Below are 19,833 nucleotides of genomic sequence, written 5' to 3' on the forward strand. Positions count from 1 at the left end.
CGCACTGTCATCGGTTCTGCGCGTTGGAATTTCCAAGGCGGCACTCGCTCGGCGATGCTTTTCGTCACGAGTGGAGTTGCGGTCTTTTGTACGCCTTTCCGCCTATACCACTTCTGCCCAGAGTGCTGAAGAAGATCAGGCGCGACCGGGCCCAGGTTATCCTTGTGGCTCCGGACTGGGCACGAAGATACTGGTATCCCGAGCTACTCCGCATGTCAGTCGATCCCCCCCCCGATTCGTCTGCCTCTTCGGGAGGACCTTCTGTCGCAGCAGCAGGGACGGTTCTCCACCCGAACCTGTACAGTCTCCACCTACAAGTTTGGAGATTGAGCGGCGGCAGTTGAGGCTATTTGACTTGCCTCCTGAAGTCTGTAATGTCATTCTGGCAGCCAGGCGTCCCTCCACAAAGTCGGTATACGCCTGCAGGTGGAACAGATTTGTGGCATGGTGCACAGCAAAGGCTGTGGATCCACTCTCTGCACCCCTTTCTGAGGTTCCCCTCTTTCTTCTTTCTCTTGCCCAGCAGGGCTCTGCTCTGGACACTATCATGGGGTACCTTTCTGCCCTTTCCGCCTTCTTAAGGCTACCTGATTAGCCTTCCTTGTTCAAGTCCCCAATTGTAAATAGGTTTTTGAAGGTCATCACACACATGTTCCCTCCTGTTCCTTTCGTGATGCCCCAGTGGGACTTGAATCTTGTACTTACTTACCTAATGTGTGCTCCCTTTGAGCCGCTCCATAACTGTCATCTCCGTCTTCTTACTTTGAAGACTGCTTTCCTTGTTGCCATCACCTCTGCCAGGAGAGTGAGTGAGCTCCAGGCTCTTTCTTCCACACCTCCTTTCCTCTCTGTCCATCCGGACAAGGTTGTGTTGCGGACAAGACCCTCTTTCCTGCCCAAGGTTGTCACGGCCTTCCACATCGGGCAGTCCATCACCTTGCCCACCTTCTTTCTGCCTCCGCATCCCTCGAAAGAGGAAGAGAGGCTCCACCGTCTGGACCCAAAACGTGCGCTCTTTCTATCTGGATCGCACACGCCAGTACCGGGTGGATGACCAACTCTTTGTTGGTTACGTGGGCGCTAAGAAGGGAAAGGCGGTGCACAAGCAGACCACCTCTCGGTGAATCATCTTGTGTATCCAGGCATGTTACTCCTTGGCCAAGAAGGACCCCCCTGTTGGATTGAGGGCTCATTCCACTCGGGCCACGGCGACTACCACTGCCGTGGGCCGGGGCGTGCCCTTGCAGGACATTTGCCAGGCAGCTATGTGGGCCTCGCTGCACACGTTTGCATGACAGCCAAGTCCGGAGGGATGGCTTCTTTGGCAGTTCCGTCCTCCAGGACTTTCTGGTGTGATTATTGGTTCGCAGACCCACCACCGGGGTTGGTATTGCTGGGGTATCTATTATAAGGTAAGGAATCTATCACTAACGTCTCTTTCAGATGCACAAGTTACTACTTGTGTAACAATATATCTGTTAAAGACATTAGTTAGTGATCGATTCCTTACCGACCCACCCATCGTCCCCGTTCTGCGAACCGATATCTAGGGTTAAGGTCATCCCCTCTCAGAGCCCTAGTTTCATGGCACCAGTGTTGGTTCTATCATGGCTCTGCGTATCTGGCGCGGAAAAGCTGTGTATCAGAACTGACGTCAGCGCGCATGGGCGGCGTCTAAGTACTCCGACGTTATTCCGGCGCTAACGACGACGGACGCGGAGCCGCGGACGACGCCTGCCGGCGCGCAGGGGTATTGCTACGCAAAAGTTTCTGTATACAGTCTGACGCCTGGGGATATTCTAAGGTAAGGAATCTATCACTAACTAATGTCTCTTACAGATATATCGTTACACAAGTAGTAACTTGTGCTTTACTTGCATACAAGTATTTATTAGTAATTGCTTTATTTATATGTCTATGTGACTACTTACACTTTGGCAGGAAATGCAAGGCAAAGGGTTTTATTAGTAATTGGTTTATTTACATGTTGATTAAACTGGTTACACTTTGGCAGGAAATGCAAGAGAAAGGTCTGAAGGCATCAGCAGTGGGTGAATGGTATCTGCGTGCATCAGTGCTGGGTCAAGGATAACTGAGGGCGCCAGTGGTGAGTGAGGGGTGTATGAAGGCATCATCCGTGGGTGAATGGTATCTGAGGACATCAGATGTGGGCAAAGGTTATATAAGGGCGCCAGTGGTGAGAGAGAAGCAACTATCAATGACACAACAGGGCCGAAAACCAGCAAAAACCTGACTTGTTAAGAGAGACGTGGGGTGGGCAAAAGCTGACAGGATGGCAGACATCGGATAGACGGACGGGTGGTTACATTAATAGGCAAACGGATGGATCGACAGACACACACACACAGGTTGAAAGGAAGATAGTTAAATGGACACACAGGTTGAGGTATAGCTAGACGGGCAGACAGACTAATAGATAGTGCAAGACCGGTATAAACATTTTTAGACCAATATTAAATAACTGTTGACCAAGGCACTAAGTGAGGGATGGCAGACGAGAGAAAGGGAGAGGGTGGGTAGGGGCGCAGTTATCAGAAAACATAAGACATGAAGTAATCTGTCAGTTGTAAACACAGGGGCTCCCAGGGAGACAAGTGTTCTTGAGTTTTCATAACACTGTGCCACCTACCATCTCACACCGACGCGGGCAGGAATCAGCATAAACTGAAGGTTCCTGTGACCTGCGTGCAGCCGGAAGTGTCAGTAAAAGGACGTGTTATCTGTGACAGGGGTCCTGTCAGTCTCTCCTGGGGGGCAGTGGGCGTCAGAGAGCCTATCACCAAGGATGGATGAGGGTCAAGCCAGAGAGCCCCTGCCCAGTGGCCTCCGCGGGGCTCCCTGCTCCTCTTTCATATTTACCGCCGCTTCTACGTCTTTTAACCTCCCCACCCCCAAAACAGACGCCCTCCTCTCGCTCTCAACCTTTAAACATGTTCTCCAAGCAATGGCGCGGGATCAAACTTATTACGGGGGTTTACGAGCCAAAACTAGAAACCATTACGCGTTGTAATGGCGTGCAATCTTTCGGTATGCGTCCTAATGGATTTTGCTATAGGGTAAACAACATTGGTGTTGAAACGCCATTTGGTGGAAAAACGTGCAAAGTAATAGTCATTGCGATGTGGAGGCTGCGTGCTAAAAGCGCACGTAGTAACGGTTGTCGATGTACTGTCATACATCCCTGAGGTCTTACTGTGACTTACTTCCTTGTATGGCAAGGCAGGCAGTGGCAGTTGCCTTAATTTCTTCCAGGTTGGACTATTGCAACAGCCTTTAAGCAGGAGCCAATAAGTTGGTCCTACACAAGCTACAGATAGTACAGCAAGCTGCAGCCCCACTAGTCTAAAAATGGCCCAGACACATCAGCATCCACTGCTCTAAAGTTTTTGCACTGGCTACATATCCATTAAATAATCTTGTTCAAGATGTGAGGGTGAGGGTGTGTGTGAGGGTGAGAGGGTGTGTGTGAGGGTGAGAGGGTGTGTGTGAGGGTGAGAGGGTGTGTGTGAGGGTGAGAGGGTGTGTGTGAGGGTGAGAGGGTGTGTGTGAGGGTGAGAGGGTGTGTGTGAGGGTGAGAGGGTGTGTGTGAGGGTGAGAGGGTCTGTGAGGGGGTGTGTGAGGGTGAGGGTGTGTGTGAGGGTGAGGGGGTGGGTGAGGGGGTGTGTGAGGGTGAGGGGGTGTGTGAGGGTGAGGGGGTGTGTGAGGGTGAGGGGGTGTGTGAGGGTGAGGGGGTGTGTGAGGGTGAGGGGGTGTGTGAGGGTGAGGGGGTGTGTGAGGGTGAGGGGGTGTGTGAGGGTGAGGGGGTGTGTGAGGGTGAGGGGGTGTGTGAGGGTGAGGGGGTGTGTGAGGGTGAGGGGGTGTGTGAGGGTGAGGGGGTGTGTGAGGGTGAGGGGGTGTGTGAGGGTGAGGGGGTGTGAGGGTGAGGGGGTGTGTGAGGGTGAGGGGGTGTGTGAGGGGGTGTGTGAGGGGGTGTGTGAGGGGGTGTGAGGGTGTGTGTGAGGGAGGGTGAGGGAGGGTGAGGGGAAGTGTGAGGGTGAGGGGGTGTGTGAGGGTGGGTGTGTGAGGGTGTGTGTGTGTGAGGGGAGGTGTGAGGGGAGGTGTGAGGGTGGGTGAGGGTGGGTGAGGGTGGTTGAGGGTGAAGGGTGGGTGAGGGTGAGGGGGTGGGTGAGGGTGAGGGGGTGGGTGAGGGTGAGGGGGTGGGTGAGGGGATTGAGAGGGTGGGTGAGAGGGTGGGTGAGAGGGTGGGTGAGAGGGTGGGTGAGGGTGGGTGAGGGTGGGTGAGAGGGTGGGTGAGAGGGTGGGTGAGGGTGGGTGAGAGGGTGGGTGAGGGTGGGTGAGGGTGGGTGAGGGTGGGTGAGGGTGGGTGAGGGTGGGTGAGAGGGTGGGTGAGAATGTGGGTGAGAGGGTGGGTGAGAGGGTGGGTGAGAGGGTGGGTGAGAGGGTGGGTGAGGGTGAGGGGGTTGTGTGCACGTGCATAGCTTACATGAACTGTATGCGATCCGCTGCCGTTTTGGTAGACTTTTCTTTTCCGCTTACTATATTTATTTATTTTTGACACTTATAAAGCGCACTGTTACCTTAACGTGTCCTGACGCTATTTTGATAACTCCTAAAAATAGATCCCCAGGTTAATTTACGAAAAGCCATGTTTTTAACTCTTGCCGGAAGGTCATAAGCTCAGGGGACAGACGGAGTGCCATTGGAAGGGCATTCCAGGCCACCGCCGCCCCTCGCCTGAAACTCCTGCCTCCCCAACCCACTTTTCTAATGCGTGGGGTCCTGATCAATCTGAGTAGCTGACCTCAGTAGTCTTCCCGGTTTGTGCCAATGAAAATATTGCCCCAGAATACTGGACCTATGCCATGGATCGCCTTGAAGACAATACTCAGACTTTTGAATAGAATCCGCTTCCTCACTGGCAGCCAGTGTAGTTTCACTAGTTCATGGGAAATGGGCGCAAATTAAGGCAAGCCTGTAAGCAGGCGCGCTGCTGCATTCTGCAGTATCTGTAACTTACTGAGTACTCCTTGTTGGGCTTCCAGGAGCAGACTGTTACAATAATCCAATCGTGAAAGCACAAGAGCCGTCACAACTGTTTTTTTTGCATTCCCCTGGAAGAAACGGAAGAACCTTCCGAAGGATTTTCAATGTCCAGTGGATGGATGAGACCAGTGCATTTACCTGCGGTTTATAAGAAAGTCTGTCATCCAGGATGACCCCCAGGTTCTTCACCTTGTTGACCGGAGTGGGCAAAATCCCCATCTCTTCAGGCCACCAACTCGGGCCCCAAAAGTTAGCCGTAGAACCAAATAATATAACTTCGGTTTTGGCCGAATTAGGTTTTAGACAGTTTCCTGCCATCCATTTGCTCACAGCTTTCATGCATTCCTGGAACTTGCTGGCAACGTAATTTTCCCTTCCGGGTAGCAGTGACACCACAATCTGTGTCGTCTGCATAAGATGTGAGTTCAAACCCATGGGAGCGGATGACTGGGGCCAGGGAAGAGACATAAACATTGAACAAGGTAGGGCTAACTGAGGAACCCTGGGGGACCCCACAAGATGGTTTAAAGGGTTTCGACTCAAAGTCCCCCAACGCGACTACCTGGACCCTGTTGGTCAAAAAAGATCTCAAAATGTCTAGAGCCTTCCCCTGAACCCCACATTCCTCCAGCCGGTCCACCAAGATGGTACGGTGGACCGTGTCGAAGGCCGACGACAAATCCAGCATGATCAAAGCTGCCCGACCTCCAGAGTCCATCACCTTCCTGACCTCTTCTGTTGACTTGATCAGGGCGGGCTCGGTACTATAATCTCGCCTATTTATCCCCGCGGCATAGAATAGGCGAGATCTTAAAAAGGGAGCAACAGTCGCTTTTCTAGCAAATACTCCTATTCATTACATTTGCCAAGCAGCAACATGGTCTGCAGTGTACACTTTCACAAAGCCCTACTGCGTGGATATTCAAATGAATAAGGAAGCACAAGTAGGACAATAGGTCTTACAACATACATTCACAAACCAACGCTCCTCTTCCACCCAACCACCAAAAGAATAGGAAGCCACTACAAAGTCTTTGCACAGCATAGTGAATCCAGAAAAGATTCATGCTGAAAAACATATCGTTTCTTACCTGTCGGTGTAGTTTTGCAGCTTGAAAAATTTTCGGTATTCACTAGCAAGCCAACGTCACAGAGCGACATGGTGGTATGTCGTTTCCCATCAACAGCAACAAAAAATTCTAGACCTAACCTCTAGATGGCGTAATAATGCACAGCATAGTGAATCCGTAAAATTCTTTAAGCTGCAAAAACTACACAGACGGGTAAGAAACTAAGTTTTTCGCTATGCACTGCTAGCCAGAGCTCCACGACTGTACAGCTAGTATTTCAAAAACAATATGATAAATGAAAGTAAGCTGTGTTTCCTGTAGTCAAGTTTTGGGCATGTGGAACATGTTTAGCTAGGCATGTTTATAACCACAGTCTTATGTTTACTAGTTGCAAACATATAATAGGTTAATTGACTTAGTAGTTGACAAAAAGCAAAGTGCTGTTGGATGGAAAGCTGTGACTTGCCAATCCATACAGCATGGCATTGTACAGTATGGCAGTTATTCTTATTTTATTAGGCAACATTAGATGATTCATTACTCTTGGATATGTGCTCTTCATATGAACTTGTAGTTGGAAAAATGATTCCAATATGAATTTGCGTGCCACTTGGCTCATAAGTATACATTGTTTATCTGACATTTTAGATCTTTACTGAATAAGCGAAAAGTAGAGAGCCCTCCAGTCAAGAACTATGAAGTGCATTATTGAAAAGTAGGATACACTTGGAGTCTGTTAGTGAGTGGAGGGCCGTATGAATGTCATGTTGGTAGTGTGGTCTATTAAGGCACAAAGTAATAGTTTAAGAAGTAATTGTTAGCTAGTGGACTCTCAAAATTGCTGTGCTTGCTTTAGCTATAGTAAATATTGGATTAAAGATTTCGAATGACAAAAAACAGCTGTCTACTTTTGATTTTTGTTTTTCTTGGAGCTTTTGTTGGGTAATCATCGGGTGATAGCATGCTGTTTGGGACACATGCTATCAAAGTCACAACAATATTGTCTATTATTTAATATAAGGGAGGGAAAATAATTTTTTTTACATGATCATATGATTGTGAGATTTGGCTTTCTTATGTAGCTTTTTGCGTAGCTCATTCCAATGTGCATATACAGACCATTTTGAAAAGGTAGCACATGAAAGATTATAACTTAGTAATATGTTCTATCAAGTCCCAAACTTCAGGTAACTTGAATTCTGTGGAGAACAAATTTTTCTTCTGCACAATGGCTGAAGTTTTTGCTGTGATGTGTATACTGAAGTCCTTAAGTTTCTAATTTAAACGTCTAAATTATATTATTTTAGAATGCTCTTATACGAGAAGTTGAACATGTAAAGAAAGTAATCGAGGAAACTCAACATGAAAAGGTATGTTGCTTGTTGATGGTGGTCATGGGAAATATTTCATATTGTTTTTAAGGACTAGTTTTTCTGCAGTTGTCTAATTCTGGTTAAGTGTCAGTAAATATGGCTTTTATTTTTCGTGGGCCTCTTCAAGCCTTCTGTTTGACTTGTGTTTGTGTGCTAATATAGTGTTGTGATGTGGTGTTTTTCAGTAACCCTTTAGTTTTATATTGTCTATTTACAATAATTAAGTGATTTTGTAAATGTAAGTTTTAAAACCTTCTGGTATATCAAATACAAGTACTTGCTCCTGCTGTATGATACAGAAGCTGATATTAATGTTCTTTTTTCTTGATGTGCCAGGATCAACTGCTATTAGAGATTGAATCAATGAGATCAGAAAATGACCAGATAAGGATAAGAGCAGCTTCCCTTCATCACCGGTATGAGTAATCAAGAAGATATAAAAATGCAGTGCACCTACTCTTTAATTAATTCTCAGTGATGAGCAACCCATTTTGTGTCATTTGCAGTTCATTTTTTTCTAGCTTACTTCATAGAGTAGCAGCTGTTGTGTCCAGACTGATAAGTTTTTCTGTGTATTTTTTTCCCTTAACATCGATTTCTACATGGCACTAAGCCACACATAGAAATGATAATTAGTTCTAGCTTTGCGCTGGGTGATGGTGGACATTTTTAGGCCAGCGGTGAGTTTTAAATGTTTGCCACACCTTGGTTGTTACTCTTTCAGTTCTGATAAGCCTTCACATAACTTTTTTTTCTATCCGCTAAAGTGCGATTACTGGCCTGCTTTGGCAATGTGAAAGACAGATTGTTTTGAAAGTAAATGACTACTACAGTGAATGCCGGTATTGCCTGTTGATCTCTAGCAGCTTCCCCACATGACGCTTGTATGCTTTTTGTAACATTTATCTTCTCTTCCAGGGTATACTCATCAATAGTGATAAGCACTAAATACTCCCGCCCACGTGTGGGGACCCCGAAGCAATAACAAATTGTGTGTGTGTGTGTATATATGTATATATGTATATATATATATATATATATATATATATATATATATATATATATATATATATATATATATATATAGAAGAAAGAAACGCTTCTACCGGAGTGCTGGAACCCGATGGAAGTTGGCGCAGATCCCGGCGAAGCAGTCCGGGTAAAATGTTCAAAATGAATTCAATTGCAGAATGTCATGCGCTCTCAGGCAAAAAGACAGCAGGGGATCCAAAATAGCATGGAAGCAGTTTAATACACAACGCGTTTCACCAAAACAGGCTTGCACACGTGAACAAGCCTGTTTTGGTGAAACGCGTTGTGTATTAAACTGCTTCCATGCTATTTTGGATCCCCTGCTGTCTTTTTGCCTGAGAGCGCATGACATTCTGCAATTGAATTCATTTTATATATATATATATATATATATATATATATATATATATAATCCAAAACCTCCTCTCTCACAGGAAGAAAGAGCCACACATGTACAGACCAACTCGGTTTTATTCAGATTTCAGGGCATGACGCGTTTCGTCGGAAGACTTTTTCAAATGCCCAAAATTACAAATGCTGACCAATGTCCACTTAAAACCAGTTTGGCTTACTGCGATTGGTTGTAGTCATCTGGTAGGCACAAGGGAGCATCTCTGAACTCGGTACTCCGAGTTTCGCGTAGGCAGTCACTCAGCGTCTGTACCCTCCCAAGTGGGCGGTGTCTGCCTCCTGTTCCCTTCGCACCTGGATGTTACTTGTGGCAAACCTGCTGGCCTGACCTTACAAACCCCCCCCCCCCGCCCACTGCAGCTTGGTCGTTGGAGCATCACATCAGTGCATGGTGTCCCCTCGTGAAGTCACGGACCAGTTTGTTTGGTAAGTACCGGTTGCAGCGAGCGGTGGTTCAGCGGTTCCCCAGTTCATGAGAATAATCTAAAACGAGCAGTTGCCACTGTTTACCGCTGAACAACTTGTGGGGAGGGGGCTCCAAGTGCGCTGTGGCACGCACTTAAATATCAAATCCAAGACCTCCTCTCTCACAGGAAGAAAGAGCCACACAGGTACAGACCAACTCGGTTTTATTCAGCTTTCAGGGCATGACGCGTTTCGTCGGAAGACTTTTTCAAATGCCTAAAATTACGAATGCTGACCAATGTCCACTTAAAACCAGTTTGGCTTACTGCGATTGGTTGTAGTCCTCTGGTAGGCACAAGGGAGCAACTCTGAACTCGGTACTCCGAGTTTCGCGTAGGCAGTCACTCAGCGTCTGTACTCTATATATAGGTAATATTCATATATATACATTTGCAGCCTAAAAACATATTACTAAGTTCAAATATGCCACAATTGCATTGTAAATCTTTTATATTTGAAATAATAGACAAAATAAATCATGATATTTCCATTATACAGAAAAAGAAAACTGCTTTCAGTTTGCTTTGAAAGCACATCCTTTATTTTCAATGGTAAAAATGCAAGATCATAGAGGCAGATTAGCTTAGAGAGGCTGCATATAGAACAGTTGAAAAAACTGGCGCTGTGCCTTTAAGACCTCCAGGAACCCCTAGGCTCCCATCGTGCATCACAGGTGACAGGTCAGTACTTTTTTCCGGCTACTTCTGTGAGGATCCTGGAGCATTGATCTCGTCAGTTAGTGGGTTTTTCTCACTAATTGTTGTTCTAAAGTGACTTTTTGTGTTTCACTCGACGTCTTTAGTACCTGGGGTTCTAAATTTGGCTGTTTCTCTGGATTTAGTCTATTTTTTCCTGTGAAAATGCAGGCCTTATTTAATAAGTGCCCGGCCTGTGGAAAAAAGATGGCTAAATCGAACCCACACTCTAATCTTCTGTATTGCTTGCCTACCTTCTTCTCACAGACTAGAAGAGTGCTACCATTGTAAAAATATTTCAAGAAGAACCCTTAGAGAAGGGAGAAAATCAAACTGCATGCTATGCAGAAGAGAGGAAAGGAGTAAACTAGTGGTCGAGAAGAACATCTCTCGAAGACGCCCTCCCCTCAAAAAAGGTTGGAGCACAAAGACAAAGGTGAGAAGAGGAAACACCGGTCCCATACACCTTTGGGGGACAGATCGGTATAGAAAGTACCCTTGTGCTCTCCTACAGCATCGTAGTAGACGTCAATGCACCATTCGCAGGAGTAGCAAACAACTTCAGGTACAAAGTCCCATCAAAGGCTGACGTCGACACTATATAGTAGGCTGTCCACTTCTGGCACACCTACGACGGTGGGAGGCAGTCGCTCATTGTCGACTTCTGAACGTTTAAACTTATGAAAAAGGATCGTGCACTGCTGTTTCTTTGGCGTGGTTTCAAATGTGTCTCGTGCTCCAGTGATACTCTCCCTACCTGGGAGTGTGTAATGTATAATCTTGAGGTCGCAGTTCCAAGTACTCTTGGGCTGTCTCACTGTGCACTGACTTTGTGTACTAAATAAATGAATCTGCACGATTTATTCTTCTTGTAATATGTCTTTTATTTCCAATAGTTTCATGTAGTGTTTTCTTCACACTAATTTAATACTTCTTTCATAACTGTTAACATTCGGCTACAATGTCCCATAATGCATTGTTCTCCTTTTTTAGTTCATGTTACACTGTTCCCAATGCAGTTCGTCTTAATTTGCCTTCATCAGGCGATACCTAAACAAAAGATACATTCCTTTTAATACTGAGAAAACGTGTCGATTTATATGCCATCACCTTAGTACAAATGTTAATGCCAATGAGTTGACTCTGCTGCTTGTCTCAAATACAGTATGGTGTGTATGTTTTTTTTATATATAAGGAACCGAACCTACACGTTAAACAGTTCCCCAACACAAAGCTTTAAAGTCTCTTGTGGGGCGCGCTGATGGTAAATCATAAGTTTTTACATATAGCCATTGTTCTAACGGGCGTGCTATTTCCATGCGCTTTCTCCAAACGCTCGCATTAAATGCTGCTACTGCTTTCTTTTCATTGACATGGCAATCTATCATCTCTACGTGTGTGAAATGTATTAGCGAACAGCTTGCCTCCGAGAGGACCTTGGGCGACGTCGAAGACACCGCCAACGTTGTTAGTGCCACAAGAATGGACTTCGAGCCAGACACCAAGAAACTCTATGCTTGTAAGACGCAGTCATTCTTCTGAGCGTAATAGCAGGAGATCGCCGTCAAGGAGGTCGACGCCGCCTATGAGAAAGTTGCCGCTGAGGCATTTGACGTCGAAGCATCTGTCACCAAGAAGGTCGACGTCAAAGCAGCTGTCACCGAGAAGGTCGACGTCAAAGCATCCATCGCCTAGAAGGTCGATGTAGAGACCACACGGATCGCCCTCAGGGCATAGACCGTCGCCGCGGACGACATCGCGGTCCAGATCGATGTCGAGGAGGTCGCATCCAGTCACGGGTCTCCTCTTGCCAAGAGACCTAGGGCGACGTCGAGGGATGAATCAACGCCGTAGGATGTCCATGTGGTAACCTTCAGGAGTGTTTCTTCTTCCCCGTACCTCCGGATAGTACAAGTCACTCCTACAGCCGCAGCTCCTACAACTTACATCTGTCCGAGATGGCTAGGTAGCATAAGCGAGTGGAAGATTCGGAAAATTTCCAGACTGGATTATAAACCTGCAGGTCAAGGTCTCCGATCATACAATCTGTTCATTCGTCTGGGGAACATGAACGGCGCGCCATGCCTCAAAGCTCCTCACCTTCGAAAAGGCGTAGGTCAAGATCAGGTCGGAGTTGGTCTTCAAGAACTTGCCACCGCTCTCCTAGAAGGCGTAGCCACAGATCTTCTTTGTGGTCTTCACACCCCAGACCTTCGAAAGCAGACTACTCTCCAACTCTCTCTTCTTCACTACCAAGTAGAGTGTCGTCTATTGATGACATTTTGACTTTCAATGAAATCTTGTGTAGAGGGGCTGCAAAACTTAATATAGCCGGTCTCTGTCCCTTCCACATCGGTCATCTTCGAGACCCTTCATCATAGGTCTGCATCTAGGTCTCTGCTGCCCCTGGTTCTGGGTCTGCTAGAGCCTGCCCTTCAAAAATTCCTGACTCCAGCATCGGTGGGAGCAGCTCCGTCACTGTACATCAAGAAGTACAAGTGCAGAAACATGTCGACCTTTCATCTTTATTAGTGGTTATTTGTTTAGACCACTACGTACTTTTTTACTTTGGGATTGAAGAGAAGCCGATTAAAATCCTTTTCTCTTCTCTACCTAATTTTATCGTTATTCACATTCACATAACTTCACTTTGCACTTCACTTTTAGAGCACTGCTTCCAGTCACCCTATAATATACTACTTGATTTCCATTCACTGGGTACCACATGTAGGACTAGGCTTTAACAACTGCCAGTCCGCAGTAGGTCTCACAATCTACCTTCAACGGTGAAGGATCCCAGATGATGAAGGGCGGATCCGAGTGGTGACTGATGAGAATCTTTTCACATAGAAGAGAGACCCTATGCGTGACTTCTACAATACATCATTAGTTTAACTTCATTTTCCTTTGATCACCACATAATATGTATTGTAGACTACCTTACAGGCCATTTCACCTAATAGTCTAATAGTATTCTATTCTCGATAGGGCTACTAATAACTTAGGAAGCCCACCCTATTCATTTTGCATCCAGGGTGTGCTTCACCTGTAGATACTTGAAAATGTGGGAGGGGTCCAGGTCATACTCTCCATGTCGGCTCCGGGCGACCCCAGCTTCCTGTCTGTTCTCCCCACCACTGAGAGCCTGGTGATCCAGACCTCTACCTCCTATACCACTTTCCCGACCGCTCCTCCGGATCTGGTATCCAAAAAGTACGATCAGTTCGGAAGAAACTGTTCTCACTGAGTTTGGGGTTGCGGTCTGTCAACACCGCCTGCATTTTGGGCCGTTACTTCCACTCTCTGTGGGATACGGTTGCGGAAGTGCTGCCGCAGTGCCCGGTGGAGGTCTAGGCAAAGCTTACCCAAGCCCTAGCAGAGGGACGGGATGCAGCACGCTATGCGCAATACAAATCTGACAAATAAATATTCCATTAGGTGTGGACTGGATACCACGGACTCGCTAGGCAGGGCGATTGCAATGACGGTGGCGGTTCACCGCCATGCCTGGCTGAGGTCCGCCAACTTTTCGGGGGATGTCCAAGCCTCCCTTATAGATATTCCCTTTGATGGCCGTCGCCTCTTTGGCGACAACGCGGCTAGTGCGCTGGAGCATTTCAAGGACTCCAGGGCTACGGCCAAGTCCTTGGACCTCGGCAAACGCCAGCAAACTTCCACCTTTTGTCCCTTTCGTGGCCAAGGAAGGGGTGCCCCCACACGTCCAGCTGGCCACAGGCCGCAGAACCAACCTCTACGTAGTTGTGGACGTGGTAACCGCCGTGGCGGTGCCGGGGGACACCAGCAAGGCCAGTCCACACCCGCCCCTGCTTCATCTGCCTCAAAATCCTCCTAGTCGATTTTTGAAGCCCATTCGATGCCAGTGGGGGGGCAGGGTTCGCCATCACCTCCTTCACTGGCGCTCCATCACATCAGACAGGTGGGTGCTGCAAATCGTCCGAAGAGGCTACTCCCCTTCGTGGCGACCCCTCCAGCCATGCCACCTCAGTACTACCGCATGTCGGGGGATCACTTGTAACTTCTACTGGAGGAAGTTACGGCCCTCTTGGCCAAGGGGGCCGTCAAGCTCGTTCCTGGGCCAGAAGTAGGACGTAGTTGCTATTCCCACTACTTTCTGGTACCCAAGAAGGGCAAAGGAGGCCTACGCCCTACCTTGGACCTTCGGAGTGTCAACGGCTTCCTCCGGAAGGAGAAGTTCAAGATGCTGACTTTGCCTCAGGTCCTGGCTGCCCTGGACCCAGAAGACTGAATGGTAGCGTTGGACTTGCAGGACGCATATTTCCACATCCCCGTCCTGCCAGCCCACCTGCGGTTCACGGTAGGCCACAAGCACTTTCAGTTTACTGTGCTCCCCTTCGGCCTTACCAGTGCCCCACGGCGAAAGTGATGGCAGTGGTCGCAGCTCATCTGCTCAGATTGGGGTTGTCAGTCTTCCCCTATCTCGACGGCTGGTTGTTGAACGCGGGCTCGCCCCAGACAGTCGTCTCCCACCTCCAGACTACAGCCGACCTCCTGCACTCGCCGGGGTTCTCCATCAACGTGCCGAAGTCACACCTGTGCCCCTCTCAGAAGCTCCTTTTCATCAGAGCAGTTCTGGACTCAGCGCAGTTTCGGGTTTATCCCACGAACAGCGTGTTCGGGATATTCAGGCTCTGATTCCGATCTTTCAGCCTTTATCCCACGTCTCGGTCAGGTTGACGCTGCGGCTCCTGGGGCTGATGGCCTCCTGCATCCTTCTGGTGCATCACGCCCGGTGTCGGATGCGGGCTCTGCAGTGGGACCAGAAGTTTCAGTGGGCACAGCATCAGGGCAACCTGTCCGATCACGTCTGGATCTCGGAGGGCACTGCAAGACAGTTGCAGTGGTGGCTCACGAACCGCGATTGGGTCAGCGGCATATCTCTCTCCCTACCCCAACCAGAGCACGTAGTTGTGACGGATGCGTCCCTCCTGGGGTGGGGGGGCCACACGGGAGAGAGGGAGATCAGAGGCCTCTGGTCTCCAGCGGAGTCCCGGCTCCACATCAACCTTCTGGAGCTGCGGGCGATCCGGCTTGCACTGAAGGCATTCCTTCCCTCTGTCCGGGGAAGCATAGTGCAGGTGTTCACGGACAACACCACTGCCATGTGGTACTGCAACAAACTGCGGGGTGGGGTCATGGAGCCTTTGTCAGGAGGCTCTGCACCTCTGGCAATGGCTGGAACACCAGGGCGTCACCCTGGTGGTTCAACACCTGGCAGGTTCCTTGAACGCCAGGGCGGACAAACTCAGCTCCCGGTGCATGATGGATAACGAACGACGTCTGAACTCGGACGTGGCGCAAGGCCTCTTTCAGCAGTGGGGAGAGCCTTGGTTAGATCTATTCGCCACCAAAGAGATGCTGGTATCTCGAGTTACTCAGAATGTCAATCGATCCCCCGATTCGTCTGCCTCTTCAGGAAGACCTTCTGTCGCAGCTGCAGTAGACGGTCGTCCACCTGAACCTGTCCAGCCTCCACCTCCATGCGTGGAAAGTGAGTGACGGCAGTTGAGGCCATTTGACTTGCCTCCTGAAGTTTGTGATGTGATTCTGGCAGCCAGGCATCCCTCCACGAAATCGGTATACGCCTGCAGGTGGAACAAATTTGTGGCATGGTGCACCCCAAAGGCTGTGGATCCACTCTCTGCCCCTTTTTCTGAGGTTCTCCTCTTCTTCCTTTCTCTTGCCCAGCAGGGCTCTGCTCTGGGCACTCTTAAGGGCTACCTCTCTGCCATTTCAGCCTTCTTGAGGCTTCCTGATCAGCCTTCTCTTTTCAAGTCCCCTGTTGTAAATAGATTCTTGAAAGTCATCACGCACCTCCTTCCTCCTGTTCCTTTCGGGATGCCTCAGTGGGGCTTGCACCTTGTTCTAATCTATCTGATGTGCGCTCCCTCTTCTGACTCTTAAGACTGCATTCCGGTTTGCCATCACCTCTGCCAGGAGAGTGAGTGAGCTCCAGGCTCTATCTTCTAAGCCTCCTACTTTCCTTTCTGTCCATCCGGACAAAATTGTTTTAAAAACTCGTCCTTCTTTCCTGCCCAAGGTGGTCACGGCCTTTCACATATGGCAGTCCATCACCTTGCCCACCTTCTTTCCGCATCCTTCGAAGGAAGAAGAGAGGCTCCCTCGTCTGGAACCCAAACGTGAGCTCTCCTTCTACCTTGATTGCACACGCCAGTTCCGGCTGGACGTCCAGCTCTTTGTTGTTTACATGGGCGCGTAGAAGGGACGGGCAGTTCACAAATGAACCATCTCTCGGTGGGTCGTGTTGTGCCACAAGGTCTGTTACTCCTTGGCTAGAAAGGAGCCCCCTGTTGGGCTGAGGGCCCATTCCACTCAGGCCACGGCAGCTACTACTGCCCTGGGTCGGGGAGTCCCCTTGCAGGACATCTGTCGGGCAGCTACGTGGGCCTCGCTGCACACGTTTGCTAGACACTACTGCCTGGACAGCCAAGTCCGGAGAGATGGCTTTTTTGGCCGTTCCGTTCTCCAAGACTTTCTGGTGTGATCTTGGTTCGCAGGCCCACCACCGGGGTTGGTATTGCTGGGGTATCTATTCCAAGGTAAGGAATCTAACACTAACCTTTTTCTTTCAGATGCACCAGTTACTTACCTTCGGTAACGATCTATCTGTAAGAAACTGTAGTTACTGTTAGATTCCTTACCGCCCCACCCATCCTCCGCGTTCTGCAAACCGATATCTAGGGTAAAGGTATTTCCCTTTGAGGGCCCTAGTTTTATTGCACCAGTGTCGGTCTCTGACATGGCTCTGCGTTCCTGGCATGGAAAGCTATGTACAAGAACTGAAGTCAGCGCGCGAGGGAGGCGTCTAAGTACTCAGACGTCATCCCGACGACGGACACGGATCCGCAGACGACGCCTACCGATGCGCAGGGGTACTGCTACGCAAAACATTCCAGATCCAGCCTGGGGATATTCTAAGGTAAGGAATCTAACACGTACTACTGTTCCTTACAGATATATTGTTACCGAAGGTAAGTAATTGTGCTTTCGGTGATACGTGAGTGGAAACATTGGGGAATAGAGAATCGGAAGTATGTTTAGAATGCGTTGCCATGCCTTTATGGTGCAGTCAACTGATTATGGTGGCTCTGCTCTGTTCTCAGGTATTGACAAAAGAATCCCGTCCAGCGGGAAGGGGTGTGCCAACGAGTGTTCCGTGGTCACCTGAGGTGTGTACCATGGAGGGTGGAACAAATAGTGGGCAAAATGTCCCTGAGCACATAAATAGTAAAATTCAAAATTGGCCACATCAAATCCTCCCAGCATATACGGACGGGTAAGTACTTCCCACTGCAGCCGCGGCTGCTTACCTCCCCAGACGAGACGGAAAAGTTCCGATCTGAGCATGTTAAAAAAGGGACTACCAGGTTAGATCGGGACGTTTAAAAAGAGATAAATAAATTTATGAAGGATGATGATTTTAATCAGTGATATACGTCCCGCCATGGTAAGCGGAAGGGCTATCCATCTGGTAATGCAGTTTTTTACGTGCCCCAGCGCACAGCCGTGAATGCTGCGCTGAAGTTAGTTGCGACCGTTCAGGATTTGTACCCCCAAATATTTTACCTCCGTAGTACACCACACAATAGGGTAGTCCGTAGGGAAGGGAGTCGCTGCGGGAGTCAAAGGGAAAATTTGGGACTTGGACCAATTAATAGTGATACCCGATAATCCACCAAATCTCACAAATTCCCGCAGTGAGGGATTAAGATTCTGTGCAGGGTGCTTTACATAGAGCGTGACATCGTCCACATATAATGACACCAATATGGGACGTAAAAAGCACCTAAGGGCCTTTTCCGGGTGATGCTGGCGGAGCCTCGCAGCAAGGGGTTCCAGTATTAAAGCGGAGAGGGGCATCCTTGGCGAGTGCCTCTCATGAGCATAATGGAGGAGGAGATATGTCCATTAATACGCACCCGGGCTGTAGAGGAAGTATATAATAGGCATATCCACACGAGGAAGACCTTGGGAGGCCCATGCATTGTAAGGTGATGAACATATAATCCCATTCTACCAAGTAAAAAGCTTTCATGGCGTCTAAAAAAGACTGCCACGAGAGCCAACTGGGGATCGACTCTGTGCATGACCGAGAACAGCTTGCATAGATTATGTGATGTCGCTCTCCCAGGTATGAACCCCGCCTGGCCTGGCAGCACCAACTTTTCCATGAGTAGACTTAAGCGGGTCGTTTGGCAAGGATCTTCGTATCTGTATTTATAAGAGATAACGGCCTATATGATTCACAGTGGTCAGTAGGCTTGCCCGGTTTTAACTTGGATATAATCTATGCCTCCCTCATAGACTCAGGGAGAGCCTGCTTTTCCAGTGCCTCCTCATGCACCTCTCTCAAAATAGGTATTAACTGATCTATGTAGGTCTTATAGAAGTCTACAAGTAGACAGTCAGATCCTGGGGCCTTGCCAGATTGCATGGGCATAATCGATTCCCGGAACTCATCTGTCTCAAAAGGCGCTGCCAGAAATTCCCGTTGATAGTCACCCAGCCACCCCAGAGTAGTGTCATATAAAAAAGGAGTGAAGTCCGGTGGGGCGGTACGTTGGGAGGACTACAATGTCTCATAATACGTGGTGAATGTAGAAAGGATGTTGCGGCTATCTCTGTGGCAGGTAGCCGCAGCATCTAGTATGTCTAGGATAAAGTTTGAAAATGTAGGCTTTTGCACTTCCAGGGCCAGTACTCTGCCTGGCCTTTCACCTTCCCCATAGCAGCGTGCGATACATTGTTTGACCCGGAAGCGAGTTTCTCGCTCGGCTGTGTCCATGTATTCAGTGAGCTTGTCGCAGAGCGCCGCTCTCTGTGCACCCATAGGTTCTCGCCACATATTAGTCTCTTAAGTGTCTGATCTCTCCCTCCAATCGGCGCAAACTGCGCCGGATGACGTGAAGTACCCCAAAGCTCTTCGCCATGCAAAAATCACAGATCGTGACCTTGAAAGCTTCCCAAAGTGTACCAACGCTTTCTACTGAACCCTTGTTTCATGCAAAGAAGTCCGTGATTTCTTTCCCTAGTTCAGCCTTAAACATCGCATCCAATAGTGCCTCCGGAATTAGTCACTAGCTGAAACGGGGGGCATCATAGCTGTGGAGGGAGAGTTTCAAAAGCACTGGGCAATGAACTGAAAATGTTCTAGCCGTATGATTGACAGAAATAAGCCAGAGCGTCACGCCTCAAGAAACAAGCCAGTAGTCTATAAGGAACCTGGCAGCGGGGGCAGTGGTATAGTATGTGCCTTTACGCTTTCCTGGGTGCGCCTGCCTCCAGACATCCACCAGACCATGAACCTGAATGAGCTGGGCGAGGGCTTCTTGTGTGCGTGTGTAATGATGGGGTTGAGGATGAAATCCATCTAAGGAGAGGCATAGGGCCGTTCCCCAAATAACGTGGGCTGAGCCCACTTTAAGGATCTGCCCCATAGTGATGTGTAGTAGTGGGGATCATCGATGTTCGGCACATAACATACCAGGGTGACTCATTGCAAGCCCAGGTTCCCCCAAAGCAAGCAATGTCTACCGGAAGGGTCCCCAACTGAACCACCCAGTACAAAGGGTGTGCCCTTCCTGATCAGTAAGAGCTTGCCTTGTGAATAGGAAAAGTATGAGGAGAATGCCCTTACTGACGCCCATCGAGACCCAAAACAGG

At 48.6% G+C, this 19,833-nt stretch overlaps 1 protein-coding gene across 22 annotated transcripts in view; it reads left to right on the top strand.

Moving 5' to 3' along the window:
- The window catches only part of PPFIA1 (PPFI scaffold protein A1), an 807,831-nt gene that overhangs the window by 364,563 nt on the left and 423,435 nt on the right, over positions 1 to 19,833 (top strand). For all 22 annotated transcript variants that reach the window (XM_078684274.1, XM_078684276.1, XM_078684283.1 and 19 more), the window contains exons 12-13: positions 7,442 to 7,504; positions 7,844 to 7,923. In XM_078684274.1, coding sequence (XP_078540400.1) covers positions 7,442 to 7,504; positions 7,844 to 7,923 — 143 coding nt within the window. The remainder of the gene's footprint in view (positions 1 to 7,441; positions 7,505 to 7,843; positions 7,924 to 19,833) is intronic.

The sequence above is a fragment of the Lissotriton helveticus genome, chromosome 3_2 (assembly GCF_964261635.1).
Source record: "Lissotriton helveticus chromosome 3_2, aLisHel1.1, whole genome shotgun sequence".
Lineage (NCBI taxonomy): Eukaryota > Metazoa > Chordata > Amphibia > Caudata > Salamandridae > Lissotriton > Lissotriton helveticus.